The sequence below is a fragment of the Lepidochelys olivacea genome, assembly GCF_965140295.1.
Source record: "Lepidochelys olivacea isolate rLepOli2 genome assembly, chromosome: 1".
Classification (NCBI taxonomy): Eukaryota; Metazoa; Chordata; order Testudines; family Cheloniidae; genus Lepidochelys; species Lepidochelys olivacea.
This window is the reverse complement of record NC_140411.1, coordinates 338,432,008-338,450,785: the sequence shown is the minus strand read 5'-3', so window position 1 is coordinate 338,450,785 and position 18,778 is coordinate 338,432,008. Positions and strand designations below refer to the sequence as shown.

At 42.3% G+C, this 18,778-nt stretch overlaps 1 protein-coding gene across 2 annotated transcripts in view; it reads right to left on the bottom strand.

Annotated features, from left to right (window-relative positions):
* The window catches only part of FAM107B (family with sequence similarity 107 member B), an 85,267-nt gene that overhangs the window by 17,313 nt on the left and 49,176 nt on the right, over positions 1–18,778 (bottom strand). The window contains exon 1 of one of the 2 annotated variants that reach the window (XM_084617268.1): positions 10,257–10,368. The exons of the other annotated variant lie outside the window; for it this stretch is intronic. Coding sequence (XP_084473394.1) covers positions 10,257–10,335 — 79 coding nt within the window. The 5' untranslated portion in view covers positions 10,336–10,368. Of the gene's footprint in view, positions 1–10,256; positions 10,369–18,778 lie in introns of those variants that run through there. 2 annotated transcript variants of the gene reach the window in all.

Here is an 18,778-nt window from a genome sequence, read left to right as displayed (position 1 = left end):
TCCAGCTTTTCTAAATAGTCCCGAACCACTTCTTTCTCCACAGAGGGCTGGTCACCTCCTCCCCATGCTGTGCTGCCCAGTGCAGTAGTCTGCGAGCTGAACTTGTTCGTGAAGAGAGAGGCAAAAAAAGTATTGAGTACATTAGCTTTTTCCACATCCTTTGTCACTAGGTTGCCTCCCTCATTCAGTAAGGGGCCCACACTTTCCTTGACTTTCTTCTTGTTGCTAACATACCTGAAGAAACCCTTCTTGTTACTCTTAACATCTCTTGCTAGCTGCAACTCCAGGTGTGATTTGGCCTTCCTGATTTCACTCCTGCATCCCCGAGCAATATTTTTGTACTCTTCCCTCGTCATTTGTCCAATCTTCCACTTCTTGTAAGCTTTTTTGTGTTCAAGATCAGCAAGGGTTTCACTGTTAAGCCAAGCTAGTCGCCTGCCATATTTGCTATTCTTTCTACACATTGGGATGGTTTGTCCCTGTAACCTCAATGAGGATTCTTTAAAATACAGCCAGCTCTCCTGGACTCCTTTCCCCCTCATGTTATTCTCCCAGGGGATCCTGCCCATCAGTTCCCGGAGGGAGTCAAAGTCTGCTTTTCTGAAGTCCAGGGTCCGTATTCTGCTGCTCTCCTTTCTTCCCTGTGTCAGGATCCTGAACTTGACCATCTCATGGTCACTGCCTCCCCGGTTCCCATCCACTTTAGCTTCCCCTACTAATTCTTCCCAGTTTGTGAGCAGCAGATCAAGAAGAGCTCTGCCCCTAGTTGGTTCCTCCAGCACTTGCACCAGGAAATTGTCCCTACCCTTTCCAAAGAGTTCCTGGATTGTCTGTGCACCGCTGTATTACTCTCCCAGCAGATATTAGAGTGATTGAAGTCTCCCATGAGAACCAGGGCCTGCGATCTAGTAACTTCCGTTAGTTGCCGGAAGAAAGCCTCGTCCCCACATCTGTACCCTAGAGTTCAGAGTGGGGAAGGAACCCTGACACTAGTAAAGCCCAAATACTGACTTTTTCAAAACACACACATTTTTTGGAGAAGAACTAGTAAATACCAAAAACAAAGGACCTTAGCTCCAGCTGGGATTTCCAACTGGACATAAGGAAGCGAGACACCCAACTCCCATTCAAGTCATTCCCTTTGGTGCCTTTGCAAAATCCCAGCCTTAATCACAAACTGTGGGCCCAATCCTGCATTTCCCTACACAATGATTATTAATATTAATTATTTGTACTATCATAGCGCCTAGGAGCCACAGCCATGGACTAGGAACCCATTGTGCGAGGTGCTGTATGAACATGGAACAAAAAGTCAGTCCCTACGCCAAAGAGGTTACAATCTAAGTAAATAAATAATCAGTGACAATATTTGAGCAGAACTAACATGATTTCCATTCATACATTCACAATGTATTATCCCCATTTCACACATGGAAAAACTGAGGCACAGAAGCAATTTGCCCAATGTCACACAGCTACACAGTGGCAGAACTGGGAGTAGAACCAAACTCTGGCTCAGATGAATTCAGACTACTCCCACATTGATAAAATCCTTTCTCAAGTCACAACATGCACACAATTAATGTCCCAACAAAAATGCCTCCATTGCACAACATTAGATTAAATGTTCACCAAACACTTATCTACAGCATGTAAACTAGTCAGTAAATACACTTGCTCAGTTTAGAAATGTACCAGTACTACATACAGTAATCATTTCCTTTTCCTACTGCTTTTCAACCTAATACACTCTCTCTCCCCTGAACAAGTAGCAAAAACAGATTTCAGTTACTTTTCCCATATTGTTCGTTTTACTTGAATATTCTTAGTTGTAGGGCAGGCGGGTCTTCTCGATGACACCAATATATAACACTTTAGATCTCACTGGAAGCAATGAAAGGGGTTTTTTTGTTTCGTTTTTTTCCTCTCACTAGGTTTTTTGTCCTTAAAAAGTTTAAGTACACATAACTGTCTTTGTCTGCATTAGCTTGTAAAAGACTGAGCCATTGTCTGGGGCCATACAATTCTCACTGACTGCACATGCCATTTACCAGTAGTGGAAAAGCAGAACTGAATATGGAATCTTGCTAATATGCAGATTACTAAAGGCAAATTCCTAGACATAGAGGGCTTGAGTATTTTACCAGACAACAGCCAGAGGACTAAACTTATTAGCCAAAAATTAATACCCTGGTAACAAAGCATAGCCTACCACCAGTATGTGGTGAAGGGAGGAAAGTGCTCTGTTCTTGTTAGTTTCCCAGCTGTCCATGGAATTCTGAACAGCAGCAATAAAAACTGCCAAGACACTGATCAGTTTTCATATTGTTGCAATTATTTCCCAGGTGAGTGCCAACAGTTTCTTTAAAATATGTAAAATTCCCTATTTAAGAAGAAAATAAATTGCAGTTTCTAGTCCTCAGGATTGCGAAAATACCTTCCATAAGTGAAGTGAATGTAAAAGGATGCAGCATTATCTTCCTGAGTCTACACACAGGTGCCTCTGCTGCTACAAATAGCTTTGTCAAGCTGCAGCAAAATGAAAACCGAATAGCGCCCTGTCAGTTTTCACTGCTGCTATTCAGAACCCTAATGGGCAGCAGTGAAACTTACGAAGAATCATGTTAAACATTTTGGGTTGGTATTTTCTTGAGGGATGGTTTGGATATAGAGAAGCTAGGGCCTAACATTAAAAATTTCCCAAGCCCTGTTCTTGAGGGATATAGAAAAGCAGCTTAGGTCCTAAAGACCTTTTGTCTTTTATACAAAAGTCTCTGAAGCAAAGAGAGTCCTTGTACAAAGCTAGTATTTGGATATCCCAGATAGGTGTCATGGCTTCAGTTCTGTAGCAGTACTGTGTGGGTTTTGGTACAAAGAATTAAAACACAAATATTTTGTTTTGCAAGCATTTGAGAGGCTCCACTAAATTTCTGTTAGCAGTATTTAAATCTACTGCGGGTGCATAGTTCACTTCACTATACTATTGGTACCTTAATTCAAGGCTAAGAAACCTTTTATACAGATGTTGGACATGTTTGGCTGAGTTTGAAACTCTGGGCCAAAGCAGTAGCATATTAGTTTTCTCAGTGTATTTTGTAACAAGTTGCCCCAGTAGCAACATAAAAGCACTTATCTGCTGCGTCTAGTACTGCAGACGGGGGTTTGGCAGAATTCAATTTTATTTTTTTTTTATAATTCCGACAGATAAATATATCAATGTTTATTTTTAAGGGTTTTTTTTAGATGTTTATTGACGTTTTCAAAATAGTGGGAAATTATGGGGGCATCAGACAATGGGGGAATTAGACAATGGTTATTTAATAACAGCAGATGTTGAGATTCAAAAAGTTAAAGTTTTATAACCATTAAAGCACAAATTGTCAATGACATGTCAAAATATACAAAGTAAATATCCTTAAATCACACTCTAATAAATTCTCAAACAGCATTTTTCTTACTTTTCCTATCTCTAAATTTCTATCATCATCAATGGAAATATTTTTTCATTGGTGTGTGTGTATGTGTGTGCAGTGAAATTGATGTTTATTGATATTTACTGATAAAAATCTAATTCTTCCAAGTCTATGTATACAAGTAGATTCACATGAATTTTGTATGTACCTCTTATTTACCATGGGTGTATTCTAGATCAATTTAATATGCCATACTAAACAGAAACAAAAAAGTTTTGACTTTTCAAACATAGCAGCGTGGATATTTGGGTATCCAAATAGCCAAGGAAAATGTCTACCTCATACTAAAGCCATATGCTAAAATGATCCAATCAGCTACAAATTTTATATTTTCAGAGGTATGAAAGCTACTTTCAGAGTCATTCAAAGCTATCCTATCAGCACTTCAGTAAATCAGAAGTCAGGACCAGATCCTGCCTGTTTCCATTGAACTCAATGGGAGTTTTGCCAATAAATTGAGCAGAATCAGAAGCGATCCATTGATCTTTATTATTTTATACATGCAGATAGAACACTATGGTCTGAGAACTTACAAACTGAATTGTGGAGAGACTATCCATAAATACACTCCAGTGTACATTTTTGGTTTTAAATGTTCTTCATATTACACATTTTATTGTGTTTACACTAGGATTTTTTGGCTAGGTCTACCGATGTTAGCAACAGTGCGAGCATTAGCATAAAAAGGGCTACAGGTCGCCACTAGCATTTTTAACAGCGTCATCTGACCCTTCTCCAAGGCAGGTCTTTATAACATGGCAGCTGCAGGAGTCTTCACTACACTAGTGTTCCTACTGGTTCTTGCAACAATGGGAAATGTATGCCAAAACACCCTAGTGGTCACAAGCCCCTTGGGAAGTCTCAATATTTTGCTTTAATTGCTTTACAGTGGAAAACACCTTAAATGTGGTGTTTTCCTAACAGAACTAATATAGAATTTGAATTTCAAAATTTTCTTGAGAACAAAAACACCATAAATGTATGCATATGGAGCATTTACACATTTCAAATTGTGCACACAATTATCTTCAGCTGTGAAAGCAGAGGCAGAGTTGAGGCCCCTTTAAAAAAAAAAAAATCAAGGCCTATACATATATATATCAATAAATAATAAACTTATCCAGGCCTCAGAGGGTTACACTGAAGCAAGCAACTAGGACTATTCACTTAATTTTTAGTTTTTGCCTAGATAAACTTTGAAATTAATCTTGCCCAGAAGCGTTCACTCAATCGCTTAATGTCTCCGGACATGAAATTTTATTCTTTAAAGAGCTTGAACATCTGTTCTGAGCATACTATAACCCATCAAACACTATTTTTGAAAGGCTTACATTTTTAGATCTTTAAAACTACTGCATAGACTTGTGGTTTGTAACAAGTAACCCTAAAGCAGTCTTTTAGGAGAAATATGATTCCACTCTCACTTTCTGCTTTCCAGGGGCATTAGAATGAAAATACTTCAGCATGCCTCTGATCAGAAGTTACATAACTAGCGCAGCCTTGCACAGCCACGCTTGGGTGGAAAAGGCTGCTTAAATCCATGCTGCACAAGTTTTCCCACTTCCCTTCCGAACTGTGCACATTGTTCGCGTGTATCAACTAAGCACCACTATAATTTTTTTTTTAAAATATCTGTTCATGAGGAATGCAAGAGATCCCAGATAAGGAATGTTCATATTAACTCCCCTTTAAGAACTAACTCTCCAGTTACTGTTCGTTCTCTTTCTAATCTAGGGAAAGAGTTCTCATACTTTACCCACCTGGGATCCCAAAACCAGCCGTGATTTATTAGCCTGACTCTTAATCCAAGAATCCTTTGGGGGTCCCATGGGATTATGGGATTTAGGTCAAGGCAAGAATCAGACATTTGTTTTGGGGGAGGGGAGGGTGGGTGGTGCTGGCAAGAGGCGGGTTCTGGTGCTGCTGGCTGGGAGCTGTGGTAGAGAGAGGTAAATGATGTGTCAGTGCCCGATCGTGCTCTTGTTCTAGGCATGTGCCATTTAAAGATGGCAAGAATTTTGGCTCTAGATTATAAAAGGCAAGGGTCAGGGACCTTGTGGCCATTACCTGTCCCTATGGCAGACACAAGGAATACATAAGGCATACCATAGGGATACACCTATGGCAGTACATAAATGATAAACATATTGTAGTGATTGTTTTAATATTCTCATAGTAATACACTACCACATATGCTATTTACACCAGATAAAGGGCACACTTTTGGCACAGGTCTAGGAATCTGGAGACCTGGCTTCTGTTCCTGGCTCCAGCACAGACTTCCTAGGTGACCTTGAGCAAATCACAGAACCTCTGCGTGTCTCCATTTTTCCATCTGCAAAATGGGGATAATTTAGCTATCTCCCAGGAGCATTGGAAGCTCAACTTCACTATTGTTTGCAAAGCATTTCAAAACACTCTGATGGAAGGAGCAATCCAAGTATAATGTATTATACAAGGTTGTGTGTGAGTGTTTCAGTGTAAAGCACTAGACTGGTCAAAGATGCTATAACACATGAATGAAAAACAGTTTTCATATGGATGGATATTTTTTTCTGGAAAGCTAAATCCGCTTGTAGCGAGTGGGAAAGAACAAGCAGTACCTATATAGTCCACTGAGTCATTAAGACTGTTAACGTCCTCCTTCCAGAATGCAGTATCACCCTATATGCTTGTACTCCAGAGCAATTTGTGGAAAACTTTTTACCCAGTCTTGGTTGGAGTTAGACACTCCTCCTTCATTGGTTATTTAACAGTTGGCAAGCAGTGGACAGCCCTTGGTAGGAGGAGTTCTACCTTCCCAGTCATTCCACCCAAGATTTGCGCTTACACACCAAACGTAAGTTGGCAAGATAATCAGCTTTCAGCGTATTCATGATTCTATTTGTGGCCAGTTTATAATCTAGGGCAGTGGTTCTCAAACTTTTTTTTTCACAGACCACTTGAAAATTGCTGAGGGTCTCGGCAGACCACTTAATGATATTTCCAAATGTTGTTTGCACCATTAGCTAACTATTGTAAAGCACTTTGGATAAAAGCACTATATAAAGAAAAACATAATACAAAACTTTTTTTGTTCTACAAATAAAAGCACACAACTCATATTTTAATATCAATAGTCTTTCCTTTCTAATGCAATGGATGTGTCCTCTCTCCCCCTCCATGGCAGCCCCCGAGCTGGGGCTTGGGGGGAAGGGGGGTCTCTCCTGCCACAGCAGCCCCCGAGCTGGGGCTGGGGGGGAAAGGGGGGTCTCCCCCTGGCAGCTGCAGCCCTGGAGCTGGAGCAAGTTGCCTCTTTTTCTGGCCGCCGCGGCCCTGCACATCCCAAAATCCCCCCACTGCCCCCTCCCACGTACCCCCTATTTCCCCAAGGTCACCACCTCACCTTACATGAACGTTTTCTCCAGGGTCCAGGCACCTAATTAGTTCACGGCTTCACTAATTAGGTGGGTGGCCCTTCATTCTCTCGTGTGTGGCCACCCAGGCACGCACCTTAGAGGGAACTGTGTGTGAAGCACCTGAATGGAGCTCACGGGCCACAGTTTGAGAACCTCTGATCTAGAATAAGAGATAGTTTATGGTGAATCTAACATCAGGGAAAGGAGGGAAACTGGTACAAGGTGAGCCCAGCAGGGTGGTATATAGAGTTTAAAGTCAGAAGGAGACCGTTACATCGTCTAGTCTGACTTCCTGTGTATCACAAACCATTAATTTTCACCCAGATTCCCCTATATTAAGACCAAAGACTATTTAGTGTTAGAAAGTAAGTGGTTTTCAATGCCAGGGGACAGCAAAGGTAGCAAATCTGGAATATCTGGATCTCTACCATACCCAGAACAGCCCGACATAAAACTTCCCTTAGACGAGTAACCACCTAACTCCTCATCCATGGCATATAGATTTGAAAGCCCTGGTTACTGTGTTGAGAGAAGGCAGTAATAAAGAGCCCATTGTTTTAACATTGTGTTTAAATGCAAATAGTTATGGTTAATTATTGTTAATCTCGTCTCTAAAACAGCTGCAGTCTTTCCCCCTGGAATCGCAAGCTATGTGATAATGGGAGATAGGAAGTATGAACTTGAAAGTTGTGAGCCTGGTAAGTGATGTGAAATTAGGCCAGCCATGCCTGAGACAAACTCCATAACATTATCTTGGAATGTTTTGTTGATTAGAATGGTATTGAATGGGGTTAGCTGGAGACCAGTGTTAAACCTAAGAAATAAGATACTACTAACAGCATTTAATGGATTCATTAATCACCTACCTGCCAAGAGACTACAAACCTGATCCTATTCCCATTGGTGACAACAGCAAGGCTACCAGTGATTTAAGTGGTGCAGGATCCAGTCCTAAGGCTATGTCTACACTACCGCGGTAAGTCGAGATACACTACGCAACTCCAGCTATGTGAATAACGTAGCTGGAGTTGATGTACCTTAGGTCAAGTTACTGCGGGGTCTACACCACAGGGGGTCCCATCGACTTACCTTACTCTTCTCGTTGGGGGTAGAGTACAGGGGTTAACTAGAGAGCGATCTGCTAGATCTACTAGATTCACTAGACCCTATAAATTGACCACCAGTGGATCGATCTCAGAGGGTCAATCCCTGCTGTAGTGTAGACATAGCCTAAGATACTGCAATAATGTTGGGGATTTGGAATCCAGAAAGCAGCAGGCATTGCTAGCTACAACTACTTCTGTTGTGACTTGAGTGGGTATTAAACTAGTTAAACCACTCAAAACCTCCAGGAAATCCAATTAAATATTTAAAGTTTGTTTCCCCAACCCGCTCAAAATACTACAGTGACTGTAACATCAACCGAACACAGATGGAGCAGCCAGAATAGGCAATATCTGCTTAAAGATGTTTGCATTGGAAGGTTTACGGACACCCAAAGGAAGAAGAACAGACTAAACGTGGCAGTGTTTGCTTCTTCAATTGCCACCACATTAGTGCTTCTCGCTTCATATTTATAAGCTAGCATCTCTTTTTCGAACACCACCAGACTCATTCTACATCCCAGTGCTTCCAAGAGAAAAACAATCAGATATATTGAGGGATATGCTGGATAAATGAACCTCCTTGGGTCTGAACAATTCCCAACAGAGCAGTTACACTGAGGAGTGAACCACAGTTCTGTAATCTGCATGGAATAACAATGGGCAGCAACAGACACATGGCTTTGAGAATTTTTACACTTTCCAAAGACACTGGGAAGGGTTGGTGGACAGACGCTGTATTTAGTTCTCCCAAAGGTTTCACACTGTGGCTGCAAGATCCTATGGAAAACTCAGAATTGCTGCTTCAGAGGATGAAGAGGTGAATTATAAGATATACATAGTTCCATTCCTGCTTAGAATTATAGTTAAAGGAAGCTGCTAGATTAAAATGGTGAAAAGCTGCAGTCACAAATACCATTGTTGAATTGGGGGCAGGGAAGGGAAGAATATCCCTTCCAGGATGTAATGAGCCAGATTTCCATACTAGAGGAGTTGTTCAAACCGTAGGGTAGACTGAGGTGGAATCAAAGGTGCAGAAGAGAGACTAGCACCATTAATTAATACATATTACAGCAGCACTTGGAGACTCCTGGGGGTCATATTGTGCATGCCAGGCACGGTACATACACATAGTAAGAGACAGGCCCTGCTCCACAGAGCAAATAGTCCAAATTGACAAAATAGATAAAAAGGTGGGGGGGCGGGGAGCGGCGGGAAGGCGCAGAAAAGTGGAGAGACTTGCCCATGACCTCTCAGCCGGTCAATGATAATACCACCTAGCTATTATATAGAGCTTTTCATCAGTAGCCCTCAAAACACTTGAGAAAAGATAAGTATCATTAGCTCCATTTTACATATGGGAAAACTGAGGCACAGGGAAGGTATGTGACTTGCCCAAGGTCTCCCCGCATACAACAATGGCACAGCTGGGAACAGAACCCAGCTCTCCTAATTCCCTGTCCAGTGCCCAATCCACTAACCAATGCTGACTCTCAATAGAGACTGACGAGAATCAAATCAGGCTATAAAGGCTCAGGTACACCTTTTGGCTTCGATTTTCTGCCTCTTTAGAAATACGTTTATCAATTTCTCTACGTCCTTTATATTAAGGGTAACACCATGGTCTTGTCGGTGTTCAAACCTATATATGGGACAGCCTTGTGGGGGCGGGGGGGAGGGAAGAGAACATGCTGGGGACAAGGGAACAATCTGATCCTACCCTGGGCTTGTTCCAAAGAACGCATGCATACGGATGAACCACATTTGCTTCTGCAGTAATAAAAGAAATATTGTTTAGGGGTATACACACACAATTCATTTTACAGGGATTAAGCAAGATTTACTAAAAATATGTAACCAAGTATATGAAATCTGGTTCTCACTGAAGAGTTATAATGTTAATCTGTGCCTACTGCATCAAATTTGACTTTTAGTAGAATCAGATCATTCAAATTATTGCCTCCTGGGAAATAAACGTGACAGCATAATTTGCATTAATATTGTTCCCCCAAAAAGGAATTAGCAATTCATTAATATGCAGTTCATCATTAATCCATACACAACCCAGAGCAACTGTAAATTTTCTTCAAACCTTAAATTACTTTAAAATATGATTACGGGGCAGGCCGGGGGGGAAGAAAGGTCAGAATCAGACCTGATTTGTCCCTCATGTAATTCCATTGACATCAACAGTGTTTCATCAGGAATGAATTCAAACACTGGACAGATTATGGCAGAGCCAGATAAATCACATTTTGGGACTACATATGAAGACAGCATACCTAATATAAATTCTAGGCGTTTCAGTATGAAAATCAGAAGTTCAAGGACAGCTTCTTCAGGCTTTACTGTAGTGAACATCAAGAATACTGTCAAACAGTGTCACCCAGTGGTAAAGGACTTCCTACAGACAGTAGCAGAAATTACCTTGGAAAGGAGCAGAAGAAAAAAAACCTTGACAAAGAGGATTTTATGCAAAATAGTTACAACTAAAAAAATTATGGCATTGGAAATCTTACTCATGATCCCAAATCTGGTTTGTTTGGGGTTTGGTTGTTTTTTTTTTTACTAAAAAAACCCATGTCCCAGCGGTTCTTCAGTTTAACATACTTCATAATGTCTACTTTATTTAAATAGGGCCCATATTATTTTATTTTATAATACAGGGCAAGATTTTCAACATTGCTAAAAGCATGCACAACTAGGACCAGATTTTGTAAGAGTGCTTAGCACTCGGCAGTTCTTATTAAGAACAAATGGAGTTGGGAAGTACTGAGAGCTTTTAAAAACGTGACCACTTCATTTAGGTGCCTAAACAGAAGCGGGGTTGGGGGCTTGCCCTGCTTCCGCGTGTGCTGTGGCTCCGCCCGGCTCCTGGAAGCAGCGGCATGTCCCTTCTCCAGCTCCTAGGTGTAGGAGCAGCCAGGGAGCTCTGCACGCTGCCCCACCATAAGCACCGCTTCTGCAGCTCCCATTGGCCGGGAACTGCAGGTAATGGGAGCTGCAGCGGCAGCACCTGCGGACAGGGAAGCATGCAGAGCTGCCTGGCTGCACCTCCGCATAGGAGCCGGAGCGGGGACATGCTGCTGCTTCCAGGAGCTGCTTGAGGTAAGCACCGCCTGGAGCCTGCACCCCTGACCCCCTCCCGGGCCCTGACCCCCTGCCCCTGCCCTGATCCTGCTCCCACCTTCCAAACCCCTCGACCCCAGCCCTGATCCTCCTCCTGCACCCCAAACCCCTCATCCTCAGCACCACCCCAGAGTCCTCTCCTCCGGCGCCCCAACCCCCTGCCCCAGCCCTGATCCCCCTCCTGCCTTCCGAACCCCTCAGTCCCAGCCCAGAGCACCCTCCTGCACCCCAAACCCCTCATCCTCAGCACCACCTCAGAGCCCACACCTCCAGCTGGAGCCCTCACCCCCTCACACACCACAACCCCAATTTTGTGAGCATTCACGGCCCACCATACGATTTCCATACCCAGATGTGGCCCTCAGGCCAAAAAGTTTGTCCACCACTGCACTAGAAGAATTCCATAAAACTAGATTTATTCAAAACTGGAGGGGGGGAGGGGGAATGGAATAAAAGAAATGGTGGCTTAACATACCAAGGTTTAGTCCTGCCATCAGCCAGACACACACTCGTCCTTAGAGACAGAAAAGAAACTAAAATTTTACATTCCCAAACTGCAAGTCTTGGCTCTGGCCTCATTATCAAAGATCCATCCCCATGCTGTGTTCAAAGACAGAGAGACTCGCTCTCCTGCCCCAACCTGTTTTATTAAGTCTTTGTTTTCTGAGATATTGTTAGGCATGGCACTCTTAAAAAATTAAGGTTTCAGAGTAGCAGCAGTGTTAGTCTGTATTCGCAAAAAGAACAGGAGTACTTGTGGCACCTTAGAGACTAACAAATTTATTTGAGCATAAGCTTTCGTGAGCTACAGCTCACTTCATCGGATGCATTCAGTGGAATTCAATGCATCCGATGAAGTGAGCTGTAGCTCACGAAAGCTTATGCTCAAATAAATTTGTGAGTCTCTAAGGTGCCACAAATACTCCTTTTCTTTTTAAAAAATTAAGTACATAAAGCAAAAGAGAATCGAATACAAAGAGGAGGAGGAGGGTTTGCGGGAGATGGCAGTATATAAGGGACCAATAATAGTTATACTAATAAGACATCATGTGACAGCATCGTCTTATAAGTGGAGCGAGAGACAGAAAGAAGGGGGTCAAGCAGATCCTAGGGCTCACCACAGCAAAGGCACAGTGCCCTGTAGATTTAAACTGCAACAGTGGGATCCCTGACAGGTGGGGTGAGCACAGATACTAGTCACAGCAAGGCTCAGGGAAATATCTTAATAAAGCTAGGGCCTATGCCATTAGGGGAATAAGGACAGTCAGGATGAATAAGTCTGCAAAGCTTGTAAACAGTAGTTATATGAGGTGGCAAGATACAGTAGAGATGCCTGCGTGCACTAGTGCATTTACTGAGGGCTTGTCTACACTACCGGCCAGATCGACGGGCAGCGATCAATCCAGCAGGGGTCGATTTAATGTGTCTAGTATATACACGATAAATCAACTGCCCATCGCTCTAGCGTAGACTCTGGTACTCCACCTCAACGAGAAGTGCAAGGGGAATCGATGGGAGAGCATGCCCCGTCGACACACCGCAGTGAAGACACCATGGTAAGTAGATTTAAGTACGTCGACTTCAGCTACGTTATTCACGTAGCTGAAGTTGCGTAACTTAGATTGATCCCCCCTGTAGTGTAGACCAGCCCTGAGAGTCAAAAGATGCATTTTTAAAATTTTGTCTAGCAGCAGGAATGGCTCCAAAACCAGAAATTAACAGAGAACAGTATCCTCAAGATAGATCAGTTTCCAAGCTACCAGCCTTGACAGATATGGCCCTTTTTCTGCTCTATGTATACTTACAATGAGCAGATCCCATCACAGCCTCACAAATCAGGAAGCAAAGACACCAGAGCAAGACTAAGCAGCAGCCAGCCTACAGGAGATACAGGCAACGGAGACTGCACCTCCCCCCAGACAGAGGGGCATCGTTTTCTAAAGAAATGCATCTCTGACCAAACAACCTGTAGATCTTTTCCTCACAAAGTTGAGCATCCTTTGGACCTTTAATCTCCCTTTCACAGAGGAGTCAGAATGGCATGATTTTAAAATAAAAACCAAACATATGCAGAAAGCTTTGCACACACAGATAAAATGTATCCTCCAGGAGCACAGATTAGAAGCTACATGAATGTTGGTCTCCTTTCAGGATGTAGTGTGCAAAACTGGAAGCTGCTTTTCATTAGAGATAGTTGGAGGGAGAAAAAAGGGGCCACTGCTATAGACTAGTTACAATCTGTGTACCAGAGGACAGCTGAGATAGCTTGGGGGTGAGAAGGCATGTAAGGGAATATTAGAGTTATCATTCCCCCACACAGTTTTTCTGCTGTCAAGCCCCTGGAGACCAAGGGATCAGGGCAGTAATCCAGAGACTGTCCACCCTCAAACATTCAGGGGGTGTCCAGCAGCCCCCTTGGAAGTGGCAGAACCGTCCCCCCGCCCCCCACATCCTCCTTTCCTGGAGCCCTCAAGCGATGGCTCACTTGAGCTCTGCTCTGAAGAGGTGAACTTAAAAGCTACTCTTTGTCTACCTCTGCTCCAACTGGGCCAGCCAATTCTGGGATTTTAAGTTCCCCCCCAGTGCACTTGGGGGGCTTTCAGCACATTACACACATGACCTAATCAATCTTCACGCTCTTCCTCCAAGGAAAAAAGCATCACAGTCCTCTCAATCTTATAGAAAAAGATACTGAGGCACGGAGAGGTTAGGCGACTTCAAGGCCACACACCGAGCCCTGGGCAAAGACAGGAATGGGATGTGGGAGGTCTTGGGCTCCTAGCCTCCTGCCGACTAGCCAGACTGCAGCAGCAGCAAGGAAATCAGCACCCAGGTCAGTGTCTGGTTCTTTGCTCGTCAGACTGGGAGGTATAATTCCCAGTGGGGGTAGACATACACATGCTAGCTCTGCTTGAGCTAGCACCTAAAAATAGCAGTGTGACTGGAGGGGCACAGGCAGCAGCTCAGGCTAGCTGCCAAAGAGCATTCTGCCTGACCCCCTGGGCACATACAGGGGTGGCTAGCCACACTTTGCTGTTTTAGGAGCTAGCTCGAACGCAGCTAGCATGTGTACGTCTACTCAAACTGGGAATGACACCTCCCAGCTGCTGTGCGGAGGTACCCTAAAGCAGTGATTCTCAACCTTTCCAGACTACCATACCCCTTTTAGGAGTCTGATTTGTCTTGCGTACCCCAAGTTTCACCTCACTTAAAAACTTCTTGCTTACAAAATCAGACATAAAAATACACACAAAAAAGGGTCACAGCCCACTATTACTGAACACTATAAAATAAATCAATCGGAATATAAATATTGTACTTACATTTCAGTGTACCATAGATAAAGCAGTATAAACAAGTCATTGTCTGGAGGAAATTTCAGTTTGGACTGACTTCACAAGTGATTTTTTTATGTAACCTGTTGTAAAACTAGGCAAATATCTAGATGAGTTGATGTACCCCCTGGAAAACTTCTGTGTACTCCTGGTTGAGAACCACTGCCCTAAAGCACTCAAATATGGCCAGCCAACACAACAAATGGCTCTGAAAGAGGTTACAGCCGGCTCTTCTACAGCCTACACTCAGGACAGAGGAAAAGAGAAGGGGAATCTGAAGAAACCCTTCTTCACTTCCATTCACCTTACATTAGAGTCCCCTTACAAACACTGTCTCTGTGCCCCAGATTATCTTTAAGGCAGACAGGCTGAAAAGATGTCCCTATCTCAGATTTTGACAATAGCTGCCTAATTAATAGGATAAATACCTATTCATTTGTAACAGTAACGGCCAGTTGCCAGCTGTACCACTTCATTTCTGAAGTCATCTCTGATCTTTACTCACCAGATGAATAGGCAACTCAGTGGGCTGTCTGTTAGGCCCAGCTTCTGCTACCCTCAAGGAGAAACCTGCAAGCCAACAGATATCCCTGCTCCCCAGCCTGGCAGCAAGCAGCTGCTAAGGAGGTATGGGGAGAGTTACCATATTGAGGCCACCTGGAATGAGACCGCAGTGTTACCTTCCAGTTACTTGTAGGAGGTAGGAAGAAAGGGAGAGGAAGAACCTGTAACCTGATGCCTGCACTCTTTTAATGGTAAAAACAGCCCATTTGTTTTTTAAAAAAGCAAGGGGATGATAATGCAGAAAGAAAGGGTTGACACATTTAATTAAGATCCTGTAACAAATTCATTTCACCCCCTGAAATGAATCTCATCTGAAATGAATCCTCATCTAAATTCCTCATCCTCTGAAGCTCTTCTTATGGAGCCCTCTCTTTCTTTACCAAACAGAGGCACTATGGACTTCCTCTCAGAGCCTAAAACAACTGTATTCATACTATTGTTCATGGACCACTGGTGATCTGCAGAGCCTAAGCTGACAGCCCCTGTTTAGGTGGATAGTCACAAGATACCGGCCCCTCCCTTAATGCAGTTTAGCATCTGGAAAAGAACTAACCATATACATTAAGGCAGGGATTTTCAGAGATGGCCCAACTCTGCTTCCCTTGAAATCAATGGTAAAACTTTCATCGACTTCACTAGGATCAGAGATCGGCCATTGCTCAGAGATTTAGAAATCCCACTCTAAATACTTCCTGGCTACTAATTTTTCACATAAGCAATTGCTGTAGATGCCACAGGGATATTACACAATTTTGAAAGAGAGGGAACTGGTCCTTGCAATCAAGACAGAGTGGATGTGGTCTATGAAATTGTGAATGGAAGAGGAAACTGAGTCACACCTTTCTCTCTGCAGATGTAGCTCACCCTGTGAAATCCCTGGCCTAAAACATTCTTCAGCTATTGAAGTTGCTCCATGATCCTGAAATGCAAGCAGAGTAATTTTAAAGAGTGTATGCGGGGGTAGTTCTTTACTCTTTGTCAAATTCCTGGCCTAGTACCAATCCTATTAATCCAAATAAGAGGAACTAGTTCTCCCCAGTCCCTGCAAACATTTCCACTAAAATTGCTCAAGTTCCAATCATCTTTCTACTTGCAGTATCAACAGTTTCCCAACCCATTTACTTAAAGGTATTGTAACAGCACCAAGCAACAATGAATTGCCAAACAGAAACTTAACACTTCCCTTTTAGGTCAGACTCAGACACTTCATTTGACCAGGTTTTAAAATTTACTTGCAAAGTAAACGGCCTGCAGCGCCAAGGAAAGGGCACACGTTCCATGAATTAAGTAACTTTTATAAAATTGGATCTGTACATTCCAGTAGATACAACCACACAAATTCTATCATGTGGCTAGCGTGTGGCCTAGTAATTAGAGTGTAGGGCCAAGAGTCGAGAGAGAGAGATTCTACTCTACGATACCACAGACTTGCTTTGTGACTCTGGGCAAGTCACTGAGCTCTGTTTTCTAAAAGCGTCCATTAATTTTGCGTGCTTCAATTTTTGGGTGCCCAACATGAGACACTAAGTTGGGCACCTTAAAATTGAGATAGCAAAAAATAGTGGTCACTTTTGAAAATACAGGCCTCAAACTCTTTGAGCTCAATTGCCCTATTTATAAAATGGGACCACCACTCCCTTCCTTATAGGAGCAGTGAAGCCTACTTTATTAAAGTGCTTTGAGATCTTAGGATGAAAGCCTCTACAGAAGGCATACAAATTCATTAGAACGATCTTACACTTTATTTTAGGATAAGCAGCACCTTGACTAAACTTCTGGAAGAGATACAGAACAATTTCATTATGAATATCTGTTTTTTTAAACAAGGAATATTATTGCTTCTAAAAACAAATGTTCTGTTCAAAAGGCAAAACCCAAATTCTACTAAACCAGTAAATAATTTTCACTTGTATATTACGTTGGAGAGAAATCGTATTGGTAGTACTGAAAAGCAAGCTAAAAAATAGGGGTTAATAAAATAACAGTGGAAATTTAAGAAAATGGATTGGAATCATCATAATGGCTGTGAAACCTCTTTTCAGTGTTGGAGGAATAAAATACCTTAGTTTTACGGCTTGAAAGCCTGGGGATGCCGATATTTTGCTTTTCATGTACTTTTATGCATTTTCTTTATTTCAGTCATTATAGCACTCTTATTCTTTTCTGATTTTTATTTTTTGTCCACAATTTTTCACGCAGAAATACAAACACATAATAAAAAAAAGATATCCATCAAGCTGCACTAATAAATATATAAATTTAAAGAAAACTCAGCTTCTTAGAGCTTAAGGTCCACATTGAAAAAACCATCAATAAAAGGCCAAAAGCCTGAGGGTTTAAGCCCTTCCTAGTGCATATAGCACTGTCCTCAAGAGTGTCTTAGCAATAACAATCATTTATCAAAAACGGTCCTCCCCTAAAACAGCATGGGCTCTTCAAATGTCTCAAAGCACAAAAGGGAGAAAATACGCCAGTTTCAGACAGTGTTTCAGTGTGACTTTTGGTTTTTACACATTAGATTTTTCAGACTGCATCGATTACTAGGAACAGCTAATTTACCATTCCATCAAGAAAATGTGCAGTAATCCTATAATTTTGATATGAAATATTAACAAGTTTCTCCTTCGTGTTTTTTTTGTACTGTATATTTTCTGGAGACCATTTCAAATACCAACTTGACTAAGCCCTCCCTGCCATTCCACCAGGCACCATTCTTACATCTAAGACCCTATCTACACAAGGGACATTTACTAACCCTCTTAAAAAGTGGTCCAGCTAAAGCAATTTAAAAACTGGATATAACCACAGCAAAGATGTGGTGTTACGTGGTTTAAGGCAGCCTGACCTGAGGTTTTGAAAACCATTCAGTAAAAAGGGATCAGGCCACCAGAAGCAACACAGAAAATTTTCCCAGCATTGACAGCCCTTCAGTGTTTATTACTCCTTGTGTCTTCTCTTCACCTACAGCATTACAGCCGCACCAATGGTAGTGCCATTGGTGGCATTAGTGGTATTGGACTAAGTCCTGTTCTACACTTGAAACTTGTACCAGTAAAACTATGTCAGTTAGAGTTGTGATTTTTTACAGATAGACCAGTAAAAATCCTCATGTGGACATTGTTATGCCAGTATAAAGGTGCCATATACTATTATAGCTTATTCCCCTTCCTGTATGGGAATAGCTTTACTAGCATAGAGTACCTTTATACCAGTATAACTGTGTCCACACTGTGTGGATTGTACCGCTTTAACCATACTGGTGTAAGGTGGTACAACTTTTTAGTGCAGACAAGATTGCAGTAAATTATGTATGGCAACACTTCAGGATAAAATTGGTGTGTGCCAGAAGGAAAAAATCGAGAAGATTTCTTCTAAAGAAACTTTAGGAAGGAAACTGCTGCTTTGCTTGTCTTTTATGACAACTTGCGAGTAAAGAATTATAGCAGGCTGATTGAAATACACAAGACAAAAAACTCAAATGAAAGCCATGTAAGATATATTATTTCGTATTACAAAAGTGCCTAGTGTCCCAGCTGAGATAGTGATTCTATTGTGTTAGGTGCTATGCATACACACACAGTCAGCATAGTGTCCCTGCCCCAAAAACTAAATCTAAATACACAAAACACACAGAGATTAAGTGATGCCCTACATTACACAAGTCTGTAGCAAAGCTAGGAAGTGAACCTGGACTTGCTGAATCTGAAGTTTCCTTTCAAGGAACTAAGTTACTGCTGTAGACCACCACAACCTACTATTTCTGCAATCCTGCTTAG